At 31.9% G+C, this 24,300-nt stretch overlaps 4 protein-coding genes and 1 long non-coding RNA gene across 8 annotated transcripts; 1 reads left to right on the forward strand and 4 right to left on the reverse strand.

Moving 5' to 3' along the window:
- Nucleotides 1-3,937: 3,937 nt before the first annotated feature.
- Nucleotides 3,938-4,814, reverse strand: LOC9329228. Its single transcript, XM_002893121.2, has one exon. It carries the CDS (start codon nt 4,653-4,655, stop codon nt 4,113-4,115), a length of 543 nt encoding a protein of 180 aa, XP_002893167.1. The 5' UTR covers nt 4,656-4,814; the 3' UTR covers nt 3,938-4,112.
- Nucleotides 4,815-9,557: 4,743 nt separating this feature from the next.
- On the forward strand, nt 9,558-11,327 carry LOC110225109. 4 transcript variants are annotated; one of them, XR_002329514.1, is made up of 5 exons: nt 9,558-10,054; nt 10,132-10,260; nt 10,391-10,482; nt 10,698-10,792; nt 11,122-11,327. It is a non-coding gene; the product is annotated as an uncharacterized LOC110225109 (long non-coding RNA). The 4 variants fall into 4 exon arrangements; XR_002329516.1 differs by having other exon boundaries at nt 9,558-10,260; nt 10,698-10,856; XR_002329513.1 differs by having other exon boundaries at nt 9,558-10,260.
- Nucleotides 11,328-12,155: 828 nt separating this feature from the next.
- Nucleotides 12,156-13,295, reverse strand: LOC9329230. The gene is made up of 2 exons (XM_002893123.2): nt 13,027-13,295; nt 12,156-12,548 (listed from the first exon to the last, which is right to left on the reverse strand). The coding sequence occupies exons 1-2, from the start codon at nt 13,149-13,151 to the stop codon at nt 12,293-12,295; spliced, it is 381 nt and encodes a 126-aa protein (XP_002893169.1). The 5' UTR covers nt 13,152-13,295; the 3' UTR covers nt 12,156-12,292.
- Nucleotides 13,296-13,499: 204 nt separating this feature from the next.
- LOC9329231 (putative protein TPRXL) lies at nt 13,500-14,973 on the reverse strand. The gene has a single exon (XM_021013555.1). It carries the CDS (start codon nt 14,706-14,708, stop codon nt 13,728-13,730), a length of 981 nt encoding a protein of 326 aa, XP_020869214.1. The 5' UTR covers nt 14,709-14,973; the 3' UTR covers nt 13,500-13,727.
- A 1,777-nt stretch (nt 14,974-16,750) lies between these two features.
- LOC9329232 lies at nt 16,751-17,359 on the reverse strand. Its single transcript, XM_002893125.2, has one exon. The coding sequence runs from the start codon at nt 17,277-17,279 to the stop codon at nt 17,079-17,081; it is 201 nt and encodes a 66-aa protein (XP_002893171.1). The 5' UTR covers nt 17,280-17,359; the 3' UTR covers nt 16,751-17,078.
- Nucleotides 17,360-24,300: the final 6,941 nt, after the last annotated feature.

The following is a 24,300-nucleotide window of genomic DNA, read 5'->3' on the forward strand; positions in this document are numbered from 1 at the left end:
TCGATACATCATTAAATCTTCATTGTCTGGAACAATGTCAGCTAATTTATCAAAGAACCACACCCATGAAGCGTCAGTCTCACCATCCACAACACCAAACGCTATTGGAAATATTTGGAAGTTCCCGTCTTGGGCACATGCAATGAGGAGACATCCCTTGTAATGTCCTACTAGCTGCGTTCCATCTACGACAATTACCTTCCTCATATACTTCAGACCTTTTATAGAAGCCCCGAGAGATACAAAAACATACTTAAAGCACTGCGTACCATCAGCTTCAGGTGTAGAGTGTAGGTGAGTTATCGTACCCGGATTAGCTAATTTAAGAAGATACAAATATGTAGGCAAAAACCTGTAACTTTTTATATCACCCCCCCTTACATTTTCCACTGCAACCTCTTTAGCTCTCCAAGCGGTAGAATATGAAATCCGAACATTGAGATCATTTAGGAGCAACTGTGGTAAATCGACAGCTCTCGGACCCCCTTGCGTAGAACTGTATCTGCTCTTCACTACCTCTCCGAGAAGCTTATAACTAGCATGTTTTTTATAATTCTTACGAGTGTCGATGTCACACGTATGGGTGGTATCATACGATGTGATTTTGAAACATTCTGAATTCTTGACAACTTGAGCTGTCAAATACCATGGACAAGTATCATCAACGCAGACCATCTCCAATCTTGTAGGACATGACCTACGTTGCTTGTAGCAAAAGCATTGTTTGATTGCGAGATAAGACATTGTTTGTTGTATGACTTTTCTGTTCATAAAAACACTCCCGACATACAAAGTCTCACCTGTCGTACTCAGTTCGACTTGTGTCTCATCATCTCGTAAATTGGCTAAATCATCGAATACCGGAGCAGCATCATTATCGAGAATCTCCAACTCGCCACCATGTAATGTAGAAAAGTCATTATACACTTCGTAAGCCTCAGCTGCGGTAACTAACCGATTATCATTCAGTGTCCCACTTGCGGAAGCTCCAATACCACGGTCGATAGTGACTTCGTATATACCATTAATATTGGTATCCGTGTTACCTTCGCAGCCTGTATCTTGTACACACTCTGTAGTGTACGTACATTGGTACAAACCATGTTGACACGTACGTCTTGGAGTCCCCGTTGGTGTACGGTCACCCGAATGAGAAATGTTATCTCCGCCAGGTGCAGTAACTAGCCGATTATCATTCAGTGTCCCACTTGGGGAATCTCCAATACCACGGTCGATAACATCATCCCCAGAGACATCGTCTATACCATTAATATTGGTATCGGTGTTACCTTCGCTGCCTGTATCTTGTACACATTCTGTTGTGTACGTACATTGGTACAAACCATGTTGACACGTACGTCTTGGAGTCACCGTTGGTGTACGGTCAACCGACTTATTTCCTCCAGGTACACGATGACTTGTGTACGTACACTCTGCCAATAGACGACTGAATTCCCCTGGATGTTGAACCGTTTGCTGAGTGAGAATGACGTCCTCCTCAACATTCCCTATTCCATATTCTTCAATAATTAAATCGTTCCACTTGTTGTAATCGTAATCTTCGCCACTGCCTTCACTACCGTCTATAGTAGGATCGAGGGTACTTCCCCCCATAGATCCATCATCACCCTGATAATCATCATACCCAGCACCATCTTCGTTGTCCTCCTCCTCTTCTTCATCCTCATCTGTTTTATCATCTTCAACGTCGTCATGCTCATCTACGGCCTCATTATTTCCATCTACATTTGAAGCCGCTAGGATGGGATTTGGTGTCGTTGCACTCCCACACACACGGTAACTCTCACCATCGGTCCTAGGGACAGTATTCCCGAGTGCTTTGAAAGAGACAAACAAGGTGACACTAGGATCCCCACCACGAATCAAAAAGAATGTATCCAGGTTCATTTGATTGTCAATGTATACAGGAGGGCGTTTACTTTCTATCATCACTGACATCTTTCCCGGCATCCAGTAACTAATTATTAGATTGCATTCGGTGCACTTCAAACTGAAAACCTCGCATAATGTACGTACAAATTCCGTGTACGTCATGTTTTGCCTAACACGTACACAACGACCAAACCAGCCTTCCCATGGTTCAAATTTCCATTCTTCTTCTTTGCATTTCCACTCACCCACCATAGTAAATACGGGAATATCCATTACCAACCTGCATCATAAATTCAGCAGAACCCCATTAAATGCAAATGAAAGCATGATTATATCTACAAAAAACAAAAAGAATTCCCAACTATACACTTATAAACATAAATCTATCCTCATTTAGCAATTTCAACTAAACAAAGTGGAAATAAAAATATTCTGGGTTTTTATATAAAAACAATGTTGATCTTAGCACACAATCAAGACCCTAGTGTGTTAAAACAAAAAACTTCTTAACCAATTTCATTACTTACACGTTCAATGCTTGTCTTGGCTCCAAACTTTGTAAATCAAGATGATCAAACCGATGCAGAATCACACATTCGTTCAGAAAAATTTGTTTGTTTCATGGATCATGTTTGTCTCTTACAACTATTCACGCATAAAAACTAATATTAGAAAAAGTAATGATGACTTTTGCATTAATTGTGACATGAGTCATGTCTAAACTTTTTGGGCATTAAATACTGATGTCTCATTGTGTTTTAATGTTTTTAATCCCAACTTGTCACTGTACTCCCGCACAAAATCAATTAAGAGCGAAATATATTGAGTAACCGGAACAGTGTACGTAACTAAACCTCTTAACTGAACCGTACAGTGAACCGCTTAACTGAACCGTACGCTTAACTAAACCGTACAGTGAACAGTACATCGGTAGGGGTAAAATGGTCAGATTTTGGCCAAAATGTCAAAACATGAAAACTCATTCTCACTTTGCCAAAACTTGAAAATAAAACTTGGTCAACTGCCATAACTTGAAATTTACCCTATATTATAACATATATGGCTGGTTGCTTATTGTCGTTTATGTGATACAAGTCAGAAATATTTGTACTTTGCAATTGAATCTAATTAATAATACTGGTTGTAATCTAAATAATAATAATAATAGTAACAAAACATAGGATGATACTGATCAGCAGAAGAATAAGGACACCTGCACATTACAAAACCAAAAGAAAAAAATATATATATCAAAGAAAGTATAATTATTCATTCATCCGGATAAAATACTATGTTTAGCGATTGTCAATTTGAATTTTCTAGATTTATATATATTGATGACAAAAAAAAAGATTTATATATATTAAAAATCATATTTACCAGTATAGTGGAGCATACGGAGATATGTAATATTGAGTTACTATTGGCTGTAATTGCGATGGTCCCTCCTCCTGATCTGTTGACAAATGCGGTTAAGGATTAGAAAGAAAAAGAAGCCATGCACCTTGAAAATTTTCTTACAGAAATAAAATAGTAACAAAACAAAAACCGGAAAAAATATAAAAGTACAAACCAGTTTGGTTATTGTTCTTCTTCGGACCAATGTAAGCAAGATTGCAATTGGCTTTTCTTCCATCAATAATCGGAGAGGGATCTTCACAAGCTTTAGCTGCAGATTCAGCATCTTTAAACTTAACCTAAAGATCGAAAACCCAGAAGAAGAAAAAAACAAGTAATATTGTAAAAAGAAATGGTTAATGAAAGACCAAATTTTGTAATTGGTAGGAAATACTAATCTGAAAGTAGAGGAGATAGGTGTTGTTTAGTGCTTACGAATCCATAGCATTTTGATCTTTTTAAGTCTTTATCATAGACCACATAAGCGTCGAGAATCTCTCCAAACTGCCGGAAAAAGCTTCTCAAGCGATCGGCTTCTGTTCTCCATATTAAATTTCCCACAAAGATCTTGGTGTTCATGTTCTCTGAATGATTATTATTTGGTTTCGGCATAAAATTTCTTAAAAAAACACTCAAGAGACACAGAGAGAGATAAATGGAATGAATTCCTTTATATAAGATAAGAGAGAGAGATTAAAATCTTTTCTTTTATTACTGGTTAATGAGAGTGTCTAACAATTAAACGACGACGGAATTGTATATACATGCGCAAAGTAAACGACAACGGTTAATTAATTAAAACGACGAAAGGCCCAGTGGGCTTAGATACCGTTATTACGGGCAAGCCATTTTGCAAGAACGCTTTCCTCAATTTCTTCAACTTGTTCGCCGGAAACAGCCGATACCAGGCGGCGGAGATCATCGGCGTTTCCTACAAACGTAGAGGGCAAGTCCTTCTTGATGTCTTCAGGAACGTTTATGACTTTTTGAAGCTCGTCATGCATGTCGATCTCGGCGATGAAGCGTTCGTTTGTTGGTTGGTGTACCACTTCTACGAGATCATAAATCTTCGCTTTTCCGTCATCGTTCCATGACGTTTTGATAATCCTGGCCACGTGGTGTGCTTGGAGGAATAAATCTCTCACATTCATCATGTAACCCGTCTTTAGATCATGTAGTTTCTTCGATACGTACTCGTCACCTAACGCCGATTTGATTTCATTGTTCATGCCGTTCATCATTCTGCTTTTGGCGAAACCAAAATCTGGTCCTTGCCTCGCGATCAATTCATTGAGATTCTTGGCTGCATCGGAGCGCGAATTAAGAGCCGCTGATATGGGCGAGGGAGAGGAAGAGGAAGACATTTTGTTTGGTAAATATCTTTGGTAATTTTTCTTAGTCTTTTTGTTTGCTCTGTGTAAGTTATGTGTTTAGTAGTTGCTCTTTAGCTCTCTATTTATAGAGAAATTTCAAGACCCATGTAAGACACAATAAGATCAGACCTGGGATCCACTAAAAAGCAGTCACTTTGAAATGTATAGGAATGAGACCAATGAACAAGGCATTTTAAGTAATCCAACGATGTATCTACTACTCGCTTTGCTTTATAGGCAAATTCGGCAATGGCATTGTGTTCACGTCTCTCTAATTTGCATATTAAGTCGAGGGTTAGGTGGAACTATGGAAATATATTTTCAAATACAAGAATCAACATTCCCATTTAAGTATTTTCCCAAAACTGCAACGTTGAAAAACCAAAGAAACTGAAAAGAAGAACCTCAAAGCATAACAAACTCACCACTTGTATAATCTTTCGTTGTTAAAGTGTTTTTTTTTAAAAAAAAATCAACAACTGCATCTTTGATGTTATTATAAAATATCGACTGTTTTTATAGTCACGAAAATTTTATTCGCTAGTAAATTACAACCTTTTCGAGATAGTACGTAGATGCATGCAGTACAATATACAACTTTTCCGATATAAAATATACAACCTTTTAGATGCATGTAGTGTAATAATATATACAACATTTTCGAGATAGTACGTAGTCTGGAAAAGGTTATAGAAACATTGTCCCAATGCTCATATTTTAGAATGGTCTAGTTAAACTTATTCAGAATAAAATTATTTATTTATCTGATAGAGTTAGGACACAAACAATCTCCACTTGCATTCACTCCTTTGTTACAATTAATTAATGAATAATGTGCTACTTTTATTTTTCTTACTTAATTTATATGTTCTTGGCAATCGTTACTTTTTTCTTAATTTCTATGTGCCTAGTTTCAAATTTCAACCACTTGCTTTCCCATTATATTAATTCATACTTGATTTAACCATTCATTATTGTAGAAAACAAAAATGTTGTTGGATCTGTTAGGGTAGTAAAAAGATTCGAAGAAACATAAATACATAACTCTACGATTTTAAGAAAGTACACCATGAATTTTTTTTTTTTTTTTTTTTGGTAGGAAGTACACCATGAATTATCGTTCTAGATAAATGTCACACAAAATACTTATCTGTTGAAAAACATAAAAGCTTGTGTATACAAATTATGTAGACAAATATAATAAAATTAGTGAACTTTTATATAATGTATGTGTTCTACCTTTGCTCTCTTCCTATGGATTTATATTTAGCATGTCCAGTTACATTTTTTTATCCGATTGTTGTCCTTGTAATAAATATAGATATATAATAAAATCAGAATGTCTTTTGTCTAAGCGTTAGTTTTGTTTTCCGTAGTAAATCAGTTTATCATGGCTTTTGTGGGCTTTTTGATTTAAGGCCCAATTTATGTAAAACGAATTCGCAACTCTAACGAAACGATATGCCAAGAATCGAAGTATACGGTACTATAGTAAAAACACTTGCTTGTTTTTGATTTAAGGCCCAGTTGTGCTTGTGGCAGTCTGTTTAAATTTTATAATAGACTGAATTAAAACAGAATTAAAATCAAACTAAATGAAATATATTTATACAAATAAACCATAAGGTACGAGGCATATATATATTTGCATATTTAAAATAAAAATAAGAGATTGGAAACACTTAAAATGACAAAACATATCAAAAAAATTTCAATATCAATTTATCTTGCAACAAAGTAAAAAACCACTGAAAACATATATTATTATTACTGAATCATTCAAATCTTTCAACTAATTGTGAACTATTTAAAAAGAATTGCTTTCCAAAAATGTAACATGAAAAAATAATTGTGAAATGCATGTTCTCGTGATAAATAAATATGGTCCACAATATAAACTAATTTGTCCACAAAAACAAATCAATATTTTAATTTGATTTACGAAAAACTGAGAAATGAGGAAAGAGAGAAACTAGTATATGACTTTTGGAGAGAGATCACAAAAGAGTAAAAATATACATATATAAAGGAAATGAGCAAATATCCATGCATAATAAACTAATAGGCGTAATAATAGCTTCTCTAGCGAATATGAACTAAACTGGGAACATAATTGTAGATGATAGGCTCTTTATAATCTTCGACTTCTTCAACATAAACTTCCGTATATTTATGCTCTTCAATAACGTAAACTCTATGATCTCTTCTTTCTTTTTCATATTTATACTCTTCAAAAACATAAACTCTATACTCATTTCTGCTTTTTTCATCAGAAAATACAACCATTTTATTCTCTTCATCATAAATGAAAAAATTGGGATTTATGAACCGAATATCAAAGTTTTCATCATCAACTCTCATGAATTTGCTCCAAGACAATTCTTGTCCGTCTATCACAGATCCCGTCATCCAAATTTCTATAGAATATGAATGTGACGTTTGGTGCAATATCGAAATTCGATCATTTTTAACCGACAAAGAAAGATGCTCGTCACAAGGATATGCCAAAAAAGGCAAAGACAGACGTCCGAACATCTCATTTGAAAAATCAAATCTCACAATGAAACCTTCATGCGTATTTTCATCTGCACCAATCCAATAAGAATTTCCTTCCAAGGATACCCAACGAGTAGGAAAAACAAGCAGAAAATCGATTTTAACGTTAAGAACTCTCCAAGAGTTAGACGTAAAATCAAATATTTCAACCTCTAAATATTTCTTACAAAATTTACGGGAATATCCAGATACTAGAAACAATAAGATCTTGTATCGACGATCACCGTATTTTTTATCGCACCCAAAAGCATATCCAGGAGTTGGAGTATGTAGTTTATGGAAGTGTGGTTCAATCAACTTTGTTTGCTTTAAACATGGGTTCCAGACAATAAGTTCAAAACATTTTGTGAGGCCTAAGAGTAAACCGTCGCAGTGAAGAATTTCAAATACTTTACATTCTCCTTTGCAAATACATTCTTTTAGACTAATTTTACAACGACTAACGTTGTAACAATCGGGTTTTTGGAGTTCACAACTAATTGTAAAAAATTTCAAATCAGAGAATAAGATAAACATACTTTGTTTGATGGCATTACCAAAGTGTTTCTTGGAAAATCTATGATTGTCAAATAGAGAATTCCATCGTTTGCAAGTAGATCGGAGTCGTACGAGAAATTTTGTTGGAACCCTAGAAAGTATTTCATCTACCAAATCAAATGGTAGATCTGATAACATTTTCTCACTTTTATCTAAACTCTTATACAATGACTATAATTTAGATATATTGTGTCAAAGAGAAGTAATATATATACCATCAGTTGAAGCCTTGAAGGAAATAAACTAATCAAAGTAAAGTATTTGTCTACAGATATAATATCATTGAAATCTAAGGGGGGTTTATTGAATAAAATTTTTTGAGTGATTTCTATTAAAATGACAAATCCTATATTATTCAAAAATGAATTGTAAAAAGTTTTCTAAAATTAATTGTTATTGGATTAGTGATTTTAAAATGAACAATCAAATCTACTGTTATGGAAATATTTTAAGTAGTGGATTTGAAGTCATTTAAGTGACTTTAGGTGAGATTTCAAAGAATTTATTAGTTTAAAAAAGTAAAAAACAAAAATACAAATCACATGGTATTATGTGAGATTTGAGAAAATTTTAATAACAAAATTTATAATTGACCACAATTCACCAAAATCTTCTTAAAACTTAATAAAATTCAAATTACTCAAAATGCATCATTGAAGACACCCCCTAAATGATATAGATATCATATCACTGAATTCTTAATGTTGAAAATGTAATATTTTAGAGAAATTATTAAAAATGCCCCTTTTTCAATACTCCTTTTCAAAAATGCCCTCTTTGAGAGTCTATTTTTAAGTTTGCCCTCTTTTAATTTTTAATGACCATTTTACCCTTATTTGAAACAAAATTAGGTCTACAAAATACAAAATATTTTTTGGCGGGAAAAGTGATCCTGCAATTTTCCCGCCAAAACACTTGTAAAAACCTTTAAAATACCTTGTAAAATTTTCCCGTAAAAATTTTTCCCGCCAAAAATTTTTTTTTGCGGAAAAAGTGATTCCGCAATTTTTATGGCGAAATTTTTTTGGCGGGAAAATTTTAAAGGTTTTACGGAGTATTTACAAGTGTTTTGTAAGGTTTTACAATGTATTTTAAAAGGTTTTACAAGGTACTTATAAGGTTTTATAAGGTATTTATAACTTATAAAACCTTATAAAAAACTTGTAAAACCTTATAAAATAGCTTGTAAAATCTTATAATATCTTATAAATATCTTATCAATACGTTGTAAAACCTTTTAAAATACATTGTAAAACCATATAAATACCCTGTAAAAAACCTTTAAAATACCTTGTAAATTTTTCCCGCCAAAAAAATTGCAGAATCACTTTTCCCGCAAAAAAAAATTTTTGGCGAGAAAATTTTTTGGCGGGAAAAAATTTTACGGGAAAAGTTTACAAGGTATTTTAAAGGTTTTACAAGTTTTTACAAGTGTTTTGGCGGGAAAAATTGTGGGATCACTTTTCCCGCCAAAAATATTTTGTATTTTGTGGACCTAATTTTGTTATATTTCCTTATATATTTGTGATATCTTTTATTAAAAGAAGGGTAATTTAGTCATTTTGTACATAAAAAAGAGTATTTTTAAAAATAGACAGCCAAATGAGGTATTTTTGAAAAGGGGTATTGAAAAAGGGGCATTTTTGTGAGTCTCCCAATATTTTAAGTAGGAATGATTTTTTTTTTTATATTGAGTGTTGCGACACGTGTAATTTATCAATCATTGGTGCCAAGTGTTTTACGTATCATCCTTTATCTTATCCTTTATCTTATAAAGCACAAGTCAGTTGCCCACTAAAAATCTGCCACATAGATTTTGTTTCTATATTTTAGTTTAAAAAATCCATTAAAAACAGTTAGTATCCAAATAGTATTACGTAAGAAAAAAAAAAAAAAAATTCGCACCCAAAAAAAAAAGCAAAAAAAAATACATTCTAAAACTGCAAAAATCCTTGATCCCTAAATTTGCTTAAACTACCCACCAACCACGTTCAAAATGAAATATATATTTTTTTGGTTTAATGTTAAAATTTCAAAATGAAATATGTGACGACTTTTTTTTTTTTTTTGGGATTTTAATGTGAAGAATGTCACGATTTCAAACCGTTTGATCTATTATTTAACCCCCAATCAACTCAACTTCTTATTTATTTTCTCTATTTTCCATCGTTTTATTTTTTGAGAATTTTCATATTCATCCTTTTCGATTTCTCATCTCTATTGCCAGTTTGTCTTCTTCTTTGTCGTTTCATTTCCGTTTGTTGTATTCACATAATTTAGCAAAGACTCTGATCCAGGTTTATGACTACTCTGTATTCAATTTCATTTTATATTTATCACATATTAAATTTTCTCTGATTTTACATGATTCAAGTTGAAGACCATTGCACTACTGGATTATACTCCTACTTCCCAACTAAATTCTTCAAAACAAAATGGAAAAATAAGAGCTCAAGCCCAAAGATAAAAGTCCCTGCATGCAACTTAGTTCGTGAAGGAAAAGGTACACAAACATGAACTTAAAAGTGAATTTAGGGGATTAATTAAACTTTATATTTAGTTTTTTTTTTTTAATCAATGATTTTGTTTTGGTTATGATTCAGTGTTCTTGGATTCATTTTCTTATATTGCAGTTCAAAGATATAGAGATGTCAAATACCATTGCGGCATTGGCCCAATACCCATCTAAATCTAGAAATACTCACATGGCTGTTATCTACTGATGGTAATTTCTCATTTGTAAAACTTAAAATTCTGGTACTAGAATATGATATTTCTGTGTTTACACTTATGTAGTTTAGAAGCACAATATTTCTTCAGTTTAGATCTTATTCAAATAGACAAATCTAATTAAGCATTGCTTGACTTATTTGTGACAACGAGATATATATAATTCAAGTTAAGGAATAATGTTTACTGAATATTTGCTTTATATTCCAGCAGGATGCATCAGGAGAACGTGATAATTTGTTCCACATAAAGGAGATACAAAAATGAAAAGTCATGATAGTAGGTGAACTTGATGAAGGAAACGAGTAATTCTTCCAATCTCAATCTTTCGTAGAAGATTTGAATAACTGAAAGATATATGTTTATAATGTGAGTAGTTTACAAATTTACTTAGGAAGTACGCATGTGAGTTATGGAGCTTTAAAATCTGATTAGACTGTGCAAACTTATATTTCTACTATAATGTTTTGTAATAAATTACTTGATTATGATTTTGCATTACACTGTTTTGCATTGAATATTTGTGTAAGGATTTAAAAAATATAGCTGACTTTTGTATACTGTCTACCCATTTCTATAACCCATCGATCTCTCTCATCCATCTAAATTCTAACTATATGTTTCTTTCTTCAAGGTGGTGACTACGGGCTACAGCAATTACGACAAAGGAGAGACAAATAATTCAAAAACGTATTTCAAACGTTCATAACAAAGACGGCATACTGAAAGATGATCTGACAACAACAAAAGAATTTGAAGAAATTGATCCATTTGTATATATGGCTGCATGTACGTAGTTACTTTGTGTAAATATTTTATGTTTAATTTTTTACATCTTAATCTTTAAAGCTATTTTCCCGTACGAAGTACGGGTCAAATACTAGTTAGAAATATTACTTAAGAAATAAGAGTTTCACGCGTGGCTAGTTTTCTGATTGTGCAATTACTGTATATGACATCTCCAAAAAAAAGGAAAATCAATATTTTCTCAGAATATGCTAGTAATTGACTTTATATCAACTACTGTATATAAAATTTCCAAGAAAAAATTATCTCTTAAAGTAAAAAATAAATGTTTAACAATTAAAAATATACCTTTTTCAAATATTCAAACTTTCACAATTTTATATTTTTCTAATATGTTTATATAAATATATTACAAAATATTATTTAAGCTTTTGCAACAAAGTAAAAAAGATAGAAGAAAACATATTAGTGAATCATTCAAAATCTATAAATAAATTGTGAAATATTAAATAAAAATTTCTTTCGAAATATGCTAAAAAGAAAATAAAAAAATGGTTTTCTCAACTATAATTTTAACATTTTTATTTGTCTAAGAGATAGTTTTATATGTTTTTTCTTATCTATAATGTGTTATGCTATAAACGTCTAAATCGCCTAAAATTGTTTAGGTCCCGATTAGATGACGTTCTAGGCGCTAGGTCATCGCCCACTAATAAGTGAAAGATCTTTACGTTGGAAATTAAAATAAAGGTTTTATTTAATTAAACTAATGATCATTTAACTAAACTGTAAAAGAGTAATACAAAGTGTAAATCTAGTAGTTTTGCCGGATTTGGAAAAATAAGTGTACAACATGGAATTGTTTTGAAAAGTTTGTAATAACTACCAAAATTGTTTGATCTAATTGTGATGATTTCTGACAAGCTAGAATGCTTTTGGATTTACTACCACAAAATCAGCATAAGAGTCAATTGAAATATAGTAGTGAATTAACATCATAGGGATGAATTTGGTAGACAGATGAATTAATGGAAAGGGTTTAAATTGTTGCTTGGATACTATTCTGAAGAAGAAGAAGATGGTTTTGCTTCAACAACAGGTTTGCCTTTCTCTCTAAGTTTAGCAATGGAAGCCTTCATTTCTTCTTTGCGCTTCTTACTCGCCAATACCTTGGCCTGAACTCCGCTCACGGTCGGGTCTTTCTTCTCCTTAGGTGGTGGTGGAGGCGGCCGTCTTGCTGCCGCCATTGCCTCCTCCTTAGCGGTCAGAGCGTTCCAACTCCATAGTGCACCCCCTAGCCCCACCAAAATTGTCCTGCATAGAGATTCTTCCATTTATGATTTTGTTTAGGAATCTTACAACGATCATTGTACTAAAAACCAAACCGGGAGTCAATGCGAGGTTGATCCGGTCCAACCGGTTTGATCGGATTTGGAAAACAAATTAGTTATTTTTAAAATAACTAATTTTATAAAAATATAAATCATTAAAATCTTAACAATTATTTACGTTTTCCAATAATATAATTAAATTTTCTTACAAATATAATATAAATTAAACATTAATTTGATTTAAACCAACCCGGTCGATTAAGCCGGTGTTGGCCTTTTGGGTTGATGAACAATGTGCTTTTGTATAATACCTGTGTGGATTGGATTTTTAATCATTGACGAAAACTTAAGAAATCTAATCTAGTACAAAAAAATTATGATTCACTCTATTTATCATAAACAAGCATAACAACATTCTAAGACTTTGAATAATTTTTTCCAACAGTTATCTATTTGATCACCTGCGATTAATTGGTGGAACTACAAGGACGACGGGAGGAGCCTGCGGCAGTGACCGCGGCGATGGAGAGGAAAGTCTGGTGGCGTGAGCAGCCGGTGAGAGAGGAACGAGTGAATGTGCCACCATGGCTAATTCAAGAAAATGTAAAAGCGAGCGATGTAAAGAAAATTGGTAAACACACTAATAGAAGATAGAGTGGGATAGTGTTGTAGCATTGCAATTTATATCTGCTTGCTCATTGGTTGGATTTGGATAAGACATCAAAATAGATTATTGTTTGTCTGTCTACCAAGAAAATAAGTCTTTCAAAAAATCCAAAAACGCTGCGTTTTCCTTTTAAATGAACAACACTTCCAGGTTCCAAAACGCAGCCTATCGTCGTTATTCTGTTTCTCTTGTTTACTTTTAATTGCATTTCTTTTCTTTTAAAATTTTTGAAGATTTGAAACTTTAAAAAGTATGACTAAAAAAACATGGCAATAATAAGCTCCCGTAGCTGTATTCAATCCAAACTATTTCAAATGCATACAGATAAAAGTAGATTTTTTTGAAAAAAAAGTAAGTATAAGAGTTTTGATCTACTTGATCATCATCACAAACCTATAACAAACAAAAGAAAATGGAAAAAATCTCAAACAATTACACAAACTATCTGTTCACACAAACACATCTTCCAAACAAAATTAAATTAAAAGCTTCTCCTTAAAGAAAGATAAAGCAATCCAAATCAATCAGAGGATTGCCGACTTCTTCGAATATTGGAACCACTGGTTCCTTATGGTTTGTGATTACTTCTCTGATAATTTTTTCGTCGATCTTAGAACTTATGCGATGAATCCGAGGCTCTGATCTGTTGCTCTTCTGACAAGTCTTGCGACCAGACAGATCTAAACTATCTTTCCTTACACAAGAAGAGACTGATTTTACCGTCAAATCAGTCGCCGTCATACCAAATCTCCTGCTTGGAGATGGAGATTTCAAGAAATTGCCCTCATATCTCCTGCTTGGAGATGGCGATTTGAAGTACTTTCCCTTGGTTAAAGAATTTGATGAAGAGGACATAATAACTCTTTCTTGATCTTGACGAAAACTCTTTTGTCGTGTCAATGCACGATGGTTTGGTGATGGCTCTCGAGTTCTCTTAGAACAATTTGATCCTCTTTTCGGATCTTCATTTGCTCTGTTTGGTGTTGTTGAATACCGGTATGGTAAAACCGGAGAATCGAACCGGCTAGGATATCCCGGTTTTGTGGTTTTCATTGATAGAGAAGCTTCTCTTAAAGAATGAATTCGAGCAACATGTGAATTCTCTTGGTAACAAGCACGCAAGAAATCATTGGAGAAAGATCTCTCCTTCGAAACCGAGACTGAAGAAGCTGTCGAAAGTGAGGAGCTTGATGAGCTGAGAGTAGAGTTGCTTGTGGTTGAAGGTTGGATTGGAGAGAAAGATGCCAACTTTACAGGAGGAGAAAGAGGAAGGAGTTTATCCGGGATATGTATAAACTTATCCGGGACAGGGATAGGATTAAACCGGTTCTTCTCCGGAAGATTAAGTGGAGAAACACGACTTGGACAACGCGACATGAACAGCTTCTCTGGAACATAACAGTACTTCTCATGAGATTCTTCTGCTTCTTTGAAATCTTTCGTCTTTGGAGAGCATTTGCTGATACAACAACCCATTCCTTAGATTTTGATTTCGAATTTTTTTGAAAAATCTTTAGGAGAGAAAGTAATATTAAAAGGGATTGGTTTAAACAGGAAATGGAGATGCTTATTGTATATAATGTGTGTGTGGACTTTTTAGCTAGGCGTGATCCTATATTAAAATTTAAAAAGGATTAAGGAAGAAAAAGTGGAAGAGAGGAAAAGTGAAGTAATTTTCGAATTTTGGTTGGCGGGTATGAAGCCGTTAGTATTATTATTACATTGTTAACGTTAAACTTCAAATATGAAGCCCAATAAAAGTTGGATTTATTTTGGAAGCCCAGACCCATTTATGTTAGTCTAAAAACAACAAAGTCTCGAGAAACACAAGTTACACATTTTCAGGCATAGGTGTGTTATCTCGGGTTATAGAGTGTTCAAAGTTCAAACGAATCGATAGAGTAACCAGTGGCGGAGGCAGAATTGTTTTTAATCGGGGTCAGAAAAATATTTAAAAAATAGTTTACAAACTCTTAAAGAAAAAATTTATAACAAACATATCATATCCCAAAAGAATTAGAATTTTTTAGAAAACAATAAAAGCAAAGGAAGTATCCTTGATTTAAAGAGGCCAAAAATTTAGGGGTTTTCTCCTTCGTCAGTAGGAGAGGAAGAGACAATAGACTTTGTTTATTGTTTAGTTTACTATCAGAAATATAATTTAGGTGTATTTATTTGTTAATCCATGTAAATCATTAAAGATTGTATTATTCTTTTGGGTTTCGTTTGTAAGTGGAATCAATTTTTGAAAATATTGGACTTTTTATGTAAGTAAATTAGTTTTGGATTGGTTCAATGGGGTCAATTGATAATTCTAGTTGGGTTCATTAGTTTTAACATTAAAACATATAACAGAATTTTAGAAAGTAGTTGGGGTCAGCTGACCCCATTATCTATATGGTGCCTCCGCCCCTGAGAGTAACTTTCAAATATACTTATCCTTTTAAATTCATGTGTTACTTAATTATGTCAAACATCTGTCTACGCAACTAAAAGGTGAGCCTAAAAAAGAGTCTTTTATTTTTGACGATATAGTATATGTTTTTGTTTATATCCTTGTATTTATAGAAAATTTAACTATTTTTAGTATGCAAACATGAATATGCTTTCATGTCCAATCAAAAACGGAGATTCATGAGGCAATGACCAGCAGCGACGAAACTGGACTTGTGGCCATCACCAGTGACGAAAACCTTTGTACTTTGGATCTTTGGTATGGTAGGCCCCCAATGTCTCCTAATCGAAAAAGACACGCAGGTTTTTTACATTTTGTGTTATGTTACGTTCTTTTTCAACACCTCGTGGTTTTGATTCTTTTCTTATTTTTGAGTCGTTTTGTTTCTCTACTATTTTGTAAATTACAGGTTTGGCTATCTCTTTTTATCTTTCGTTTTCAAAGATAAATCTTTAATTCACATATATATATATTCAGGACATGACATAAATAGTACACTGCTTAAGTTGTAAGGATGTTTTGTTCACATAAATATATTTGTTATAGGGGAAAGTAATTACTATAAATTTTGTAGATTTGTGTTATTTGGATGGGAAAAACTTAACACAATTGATTTTCTCTTCGGATATTGTCCACAACAGTTTCAATAATTTCTTTTCGTTTGACGTCCAATAATTTCAATTTTCAAACTCTTAAAGAAAATTGAAAACATAAGCCGGCTGACAATTCCACAAGACCACATAGAGGACAAGTTTTGGTCCTACGCATGTCTTATGCATAATTTGCACCCGTATTTAATTTTCCAAAAGTACCCCTTAACTTTTTAGATTTTACTTAATTACTATATGGATTAATGGATACCTAATAAAGTATTATCCATTTAATTTTGTTTGTAAATCCACTTTCTTTTTTTGGTTTTAATGTTAAATATATCCAGTCTTTTCGTCACTTTTCTTTTTTTTTTTTTCTTTTTCTTTCTTAGATCAATCATTATCACATAAACTCTGAATTTCGAGACAGGCACGTTTGCATATTTTATATTCGAAACTACAACACATGATACTCACCATAAAAACAGAGTACGCTTTTTTCTTAAAATGATAACAACAGTATGTTTTAACTTTTAATGACTAGTACCATAATTAATCACAACGCATCATGATCAAATATAGTACTTGGGTTTACATAGCAAGAGTATTAAAGATATTAATCCATCATTCATCACCTCCCTTTCTTGTAGATCGTAAAAAAAAAAAAGCCAAAAAAAAAGGAAAAACAGAGAATCTTTAGCCTAATTAAGCTTATAAACAACAGATAAACAGAGGAGGAGGAGAAGAACCCATTTAAGATCATGACGGCTAAAATATCTTAAACACCATGAAAAAGACCGATCAGGGGCGAGTTGGATACACGCGCTTGCCATCGCAGTCACAGTCACCGTCACGGGATGGCTGAGAACTTTGTTTACCATCACATGAAGGACGAAACAAAGAGCAAATGGCTTTGATGGCTTTAGTCTTCACCAACTCTCGCTCCTTTGGGATCACACTCCCTTCTTTCTTCTTGAACGGCTTCAGTTCTCCGGAGCTCATCTTCTTCAGAGTATTAGATATGTAAGAATGTATGTGTTTGTGTATGTGTGTGTATATCTGTGTGTGGCTTTGTAATTTTGCAGAGAGTCTGAGGTTTATATATAGAGAAGAGTGACTACTGTTACTAGACTTTTGCTCTAAGTTGCTCCGTGTTCACACTACTACCTACGTGTCAGTCTCTTATTTTATGTATACATGTTATCAACAACTTCTACTAAGTGTTTTAGTACTAACGAGGAAAAACAAAGTGAAACTTACAGCTAATTTTCATAACATTTTATTTGGATATTTATAGAATGTATGTGTATATATACATACGTAACTTAATAATCAACTCCCGCCAGTCCAAATAAAAGAAAATATTTATTATTTTAGGAAAATTCCATGCATCCCCGTCATTAATAAATAATTATCTTGTATTAATGTATTTCAATTTTTCGTATATTAGTGAAAGGCACAAACTTAGGAAGTAAGGCTCACTCTCCCATCGGTGCAAGGAACTTGTAACAAAAGATTTTTATCAAAAAAAAATTAAACGAACTTGTAGTAAAAGTTTACAATTTTGTTCACGACTCTTTTCTGATTAATAATTAATCAACAATTAGTGAAGTTTGGAAACTAACTGACAAGTACAAAAAAGTCCAGTGAATGTGACTAGACCCGTTTTTAATCTTAGCTGTAGTGCTTTCGCTTTTTTGGCATTTAAACATCTATCCCATATGTTTTATGCGTTTCAACCACCGAGTCCATCTAATTTTTCACCACGAATTCATATTCAAGACTAGCTTTCTTGATTAATAACAATATTTTCAAATCCTTTTTGACATTGACTATTGACCAAAAAGATTGTTTTTCTCCTTACTGACTAAAAAGATAGTTAAACTTAGAAAAAGAGAGTCCCGATCAATAGCCGAGAACTTGTAGAAAATAAGTGCGTCTTTAGTTAGATTGGTCGCTATTGTTCAATGAATCTAACCATATCAACTTTTGTGCCAATTGATGTCTGGAGGATATATTGTTAAAAGCGAGCATCTCCTATAATCCTATATCATATAGGCTGTCGCTATATTTGTGCTTATTTTCCCTTTTTAAGTAATCTCATTTTTTCTATCTCTTTGTTTTTCTTCATAGTTTATTTCCTTGATTAACCCAAACATATCGTTTGATTGTTAAGACTTAAGAACATTATTACAGGATTAAGCCAAAGGTCATTTATTTTGTGGAATGTGGATAGATAAGAGATTAGAAGGATTTTGCTGTCAAAGATGCGAGTGTGAACGTTGAACAGAAGATTTGTAGGAAATCATAATTGTAATTTGGAAGATTCGTATTTTGGATACAGTTGTGGAGTCAAAGACATGCTTTTTAATAGCGGTAAAGTAATGACTTTCTTTTTAATGTGAAGACCAAAGACCGAATGTCGAAATAATTAGCCTGCTCCAATTAAATAATTGTTCTTCTCTTCTATATATAGATTCGAAAACTGTATAGTAATCTATATTGATATCAATGTTAAAGATCTATTAGAGATATATTCTCCTTTAAGTCTGGTTCGGTTTACTAAACTCAGCCATGGTTTAGGGTATTCGTATTATTTAAGTTTTTTTGTAAGTTTATATTAATTGGAATGAAGACATATCTTCTCCAGTTTTTTTTCTTCTAAATTTTACTTTAGATCCGAAATGCAATGTTTACATTGTCTTACGACATGGTATTTTGATCATATTCAGCAGGCGCTAACCAAGCTGCCTTTCGACCATATATACATATATATACATGTCGCTGGTCAAATAGGCTTGATATATTAGCTGTCGTGGGCCTAAATGTTTCCTAGCTGGTACCAACGATAGACAACCTGCAGATTTTCTATGCTCTTTGTTTAATTTTATTGAGGTAAGTTAAATAAATTATTTAAAAATCTATTTTCTTATAAGTTCAAAATGTAAAAAAATTTGGAACTTGATTACAAAAAAAATTATCGCAACTGTAGGGCAGTTTCCAAAAACAATTATAGGAAATTAATAAAATCAAACTTTCATTATATAAACTCATCATTCCGGACAAAACCTAATTGAGAGGATACTTCTAAATTAACATTTACAAATCTCGATTATAGAGACAGCTCGGTGGCATATTGAATTGGAATGTTAATTAGAAACTATAAATGATTACATATTTATACGATAAACAAAAGGAATGTTTTAATATTTAAGACTAATACCATAAACACAATTAACCGTCATAATTATCTTAACTTGTTTTTTTTACAAAGGAGGATATCATAATCATCCGTCACCCCTACCGGAAACTGAACAGTAGAAACATTTAAATCCTTAAAAAGAAAGAAAGAGAGAAGCATAATTATCAAAAGCTTATAATTACAACGAGAACACCAACATTTAAATAGATCAAAATAAAATAAAAAAAGAAAACCCAAAAACGATCACGACGGCATATATATCTTCAACCCCAAGAAAATATACGATCAACGATGAGTACCGGGGTACACGCGCCCTCCGTTACCTTTGCCGTCGCCGGTAGAGTCAGAGTTCCGGCCACAACCGGATGGAGTGAGGGCAGAGATAATGGCTTTAGCGGCCATAGTCTTCACCAGCTTCCTCTTAACGGGAATCACACTCGCTGCTTGTTTCTTCACCTCCCTCTCCGCCGTAGAACTAGAGCCTTCTCCTTTAGAACTCATCTTTAGGTTGTTTATGTGTTGATGTGTGTATGTGTTTGTTTGTTGCTTTTGTAATTTTGAAGAACCATGCACACTATGGGTTGGTTTATATAGAAAAATGAGATGTCCCTAAGCGAGTATTTTTGAGAAATGAGAATCAAACTTCTGCCCTAAGTCCAGTTTCAAAAAGAAAAATGAAAAAAAAAAAAACACTTATGTTCTAAGTTGCTCTGTGTCCAACGTGTCAGCCACCCATTGCTGCAAAGAGGATAAATTTACTTGATATCTTGTACTTACGATTTAAGTTTAAGAAGAAAACAAAAATTAAGCGAAACTTACATTTAATTTCCATAACATTTCGATATTTTCTGGGATATACTGTATGTGTATGTGGATACGTATACCCATGAAGAAATAATATAAAATAAGATAAACCATTATAATAGAAATTTCCGTGCATCGCCGTTATTTGATTAATTATTTTATTAAATTTATTTACTTGGCCGATGAGTAGGCGCCACCTTCGGAATGAAGTATCAGGGTCTAACGTTAGTACAATACTACAGTGCAACGGGAAGAGAACATTCGACATATATGTTACTATATTTGTTATAAATCGTGCCTCTTATCTAAAGAAAAAATAAATAATTATAAATCGTGTTTTAGTATTTTATATACCCATTTTTATCTGTACATCTCCAATAGAGTCAAAATAATTTCTTATTCCTTATTCTACATAGATTATTCTTATCATTTTTATTTTATTTTTCGTAAAGGATTTTCTAATAAACTTGTCTTTTAATCATATTGTTTCCCCTTTTTTGGCGTCCAAAATGTTTGGTTCCACCGAGTAACATTTACAAGGAGGATCAATAGATGTGACCTTGTTGAAAATAATTGTGTAGAGACATAACAACATATGTAGATTCGATTTTGTACAATGGATCTAGACTATATCCTTCTTTTTTATGTAATCGTACGTGTAAGGATAATTAAAGCGTACCCGGATGCAAGGCCTCGTGGATTAGTCTTTGGGCCTAAAAAGCCTTTGGAATCCCACGGTTATAAAAAAAAAACAAAAAAAAAAAAAACAAAAAAAAAGGATAATTAAAGTTAGGAGCTTGAGAAAAGGCTTTTCTACATTTTTTTCTTTGTTTTTCCCATAACTGATTTTTGTTCTTTCTGTCCATTTTAAGAGATTTTTTTTGTGTCCACACCATATACCTGTATATATGCTTGGTCGTTAGGAACAGTAAAAAGCAAGGACCCCATTTTATTTTCTGGAAATTCAATAATGATATGATCTAGATCTCGGGATTGTATTTTCAAAGATTTTTGTGGAAAAATGAAAGAACATGATATAGAGAAACAAAATTATGATTTTTATTAGACCATAACTAATATAAATTTTTTGTGAATTTGCGATATTTATTTTAGATAAAAAATAAATAAGATTCCTATTAACAATGTCGTGAAACATCTGTACAGTACTATCAGGCGTGACCAAGTAATGAAGTGGTTAGCTAATATAATTTATTAGTTTTCATTCATGTATCACCATGATTATATTAATAAAATGGATGAACCAAGACACTCTTTGTGTATAAGTTTATAATTTTATATCACAATCTATATGTTAGTTAACGAAATATTTAACTTTACTTTATTAGACTTCGAGAATAAACTAATGAACTGGCAAAGTGTCACGGGGCAACTTCTTTGCCAAGAAGACGTTAATTGGTTTATAATTTATTAAGACGACACAACATATAGTACATGATCTTATTTATCATATATATTAATTCAATAGAAAATATCTCTTTATTGCATCTTATGACTTTATATATATATATATATATTTTTTAAGCAAACAACTTTATATTTCTTAAATACTGAATTTTTCTAAGAAATTATCAAGGTGGTGTGTCATAATGAGGAGGCCACCAACTTGGATATTAAGGTTGGATTTCCGCTGCAAACATCAAAAAGGATTTGAAGATGGGCAAACAATATTACCAATTAATCATCAGTTCAAAACGAGATCATTTTTTATGAACATATCCCCTAAATATTAATTGAGAAGCATTTTAAATAAAAAATCTTACCTTCACGTGTGATTTACAAGACTGCCATGCTGACATGTCGCAACCAGAAAAACTCTTAGCAAACTTAATAATTGTCCAATATTTACTAGACTAATTACATATAATGCCATTAGTGGTACTTATGCATATTTTTCCTCTATATTTAAGAGATTAGCAATTAATAAAGGAAATTAATTAATAAAAACTATATATATTGACGAAACAAGTAAAAAGTATATAGCATAAATCATGATGAACAATATATAATATAAATGTTTATTATATGTTTTGTACTTATATTTTTTATATGTTTTATAAAAAACATTTAGAATTTTAACATATATATATGACATTCTATTTTTTGTTATAAACTACAAAACATCTAAATGTATATGTGAGCCCATATGTTTCTTATATATATTTGGAACATAGTTTTACATAAATTAGTTAGTAACATTTCATTTATTACACATTCACTATGAACAATATTTAATATTAATCTATGTTAAAAATGTATCCGCTTACTCATTATTTTCAATATTAGTTCTTTTCAAATTTTTACCTTATCAATTTATTAAACTTTTACACGGTTTATTCAATTTAATTAGTCATTTACTCATTTTAGTTACAATTTATTTACAACCCAATACCTTATCGTAACAATATAAATTGATTCATAAAATGAGGGATATGCAATAAATCAATCCTAACTACATAGAATTATCAAGAATAATAAAGGATAATAAAATTTTATTACGTTTAAAAAATAATTATTCATACTCTTTTCAGTTTTTATATTGAATTGTTTCCAAAATAAAATCTTAATTAAAATACAAAAAATATTCGAATATATTTCAGAATTATAGGAATGATATTTCAAAAAAAAACTTTGGTCAATATTTTAATTTAAAATCTTATTCCAAATATGGAATATCCTAATTCCTAACTAATAAAATCTCCAAAATATATGAGTTACTAAATCATATTCAAATATTCACACTTATATATCAAGTGATAATATATAATCGGTTTCAAAAAAATTGTTTATATATTTCATATAACTATTTCTGTATGTGCGGGTAAATCATTTAGTTGTTAGTATTATAAGTCATTTTTCCTTATTACAGACATAACGGCATAATCTTATTTCCATTGGTTTAATTAAACGACGAATGATTAATTTGTCTGCGATTCTATGATAATTATCATTTCTTTTATTGTTTTAAACATTGAACGTGTTATGTCGACAAAATTTTGGGAAATGACTACTAATTACTCCCTCCGTATTTTAATAAGTGTCGTTTTAGGATTTTCTTTTTTTAAAAATTAGATGTCGTTTTCTAATTTTTATGCAAATTTTTTTACTTTTTAATGTTTTATGATATCATAAACCATTAAAAAGTAATAAATTTTGTATAGAAATTTGAAAACGACATCCAATTCAAAAAAATAAAAATTCTAAAACGACACTTATTAAAATACGGAGGGAGTATTTGGTTTGGTTGTTTTTAATTAATGATTGTACTTATTTTCTAGGTTTACCAGATCTCATCAATAAAATTTGTTCATATATTAAAAATTCAGAGTGTTTTCACTTTCTAATTATTTATTTAATTAATTGATTTGACAAAAAAGGCATTTAAAATAATGTCTTACGTTTCATTCTTTTTTTCTTCGGAAGCTACTTGCATGACTGTTCATATGATTCTATTTAATTTCGTCTACCTTATTTTAATTATTCAAACTAAAAATTTGATAAGCGAATAAACTACATGTTCATTAATCGACCAGTTTTTCCTATTCATATGAGTTGTTTCAATTCCATCGAAATTAAAGAAGAAAAACATATTGTTATAATTTTTTTTTCTTTCGAAGTGTTTTAGTTTTAGCTTATTTTGTAAACCATAACCCCAAACTTAAAAACATTCATTGGTATTTAAAATCTTTAATGCCTTCAAGATCTCGATCTTTCTAAATTCGAATTTTTGTTTTCTTAATTTGTCAATCATTCCCCACGTGCCCGGGGCAGATATGTTAAGCTTCATATCGAAGAACCAATTATGCTACAATTAGTTATTTAATTAGTGATTGAAAGCCACTTATGCTTGTCCGAGTTAATTAATCATCATGATATATATGGACCAGATTTGATAGCGTCTTCCCTTTCTCCCTTTTTTTCCTTTCCACTTTCACCTTTCGGCCTTTAAGAAGTATAATAATTTATGTCTTAGTCTTATGTTAACACTTAACAGTAATA

The sequence above is a fragment of the Arabidopsis lyrata genome (assembly GCF_000004255.2).
Source record: "Arabidopsis lyrata subsp. lyrata unplaced genomic scaffold ARALYscaffold_1, whole genome shotgun sequence".
NCBI lineage: Eukaryota > Viridiplantae > Streptophyta > Magnoliopsida > Brassicales > Brassicaceae > Arabidopsis > Arabidopsis lyrata.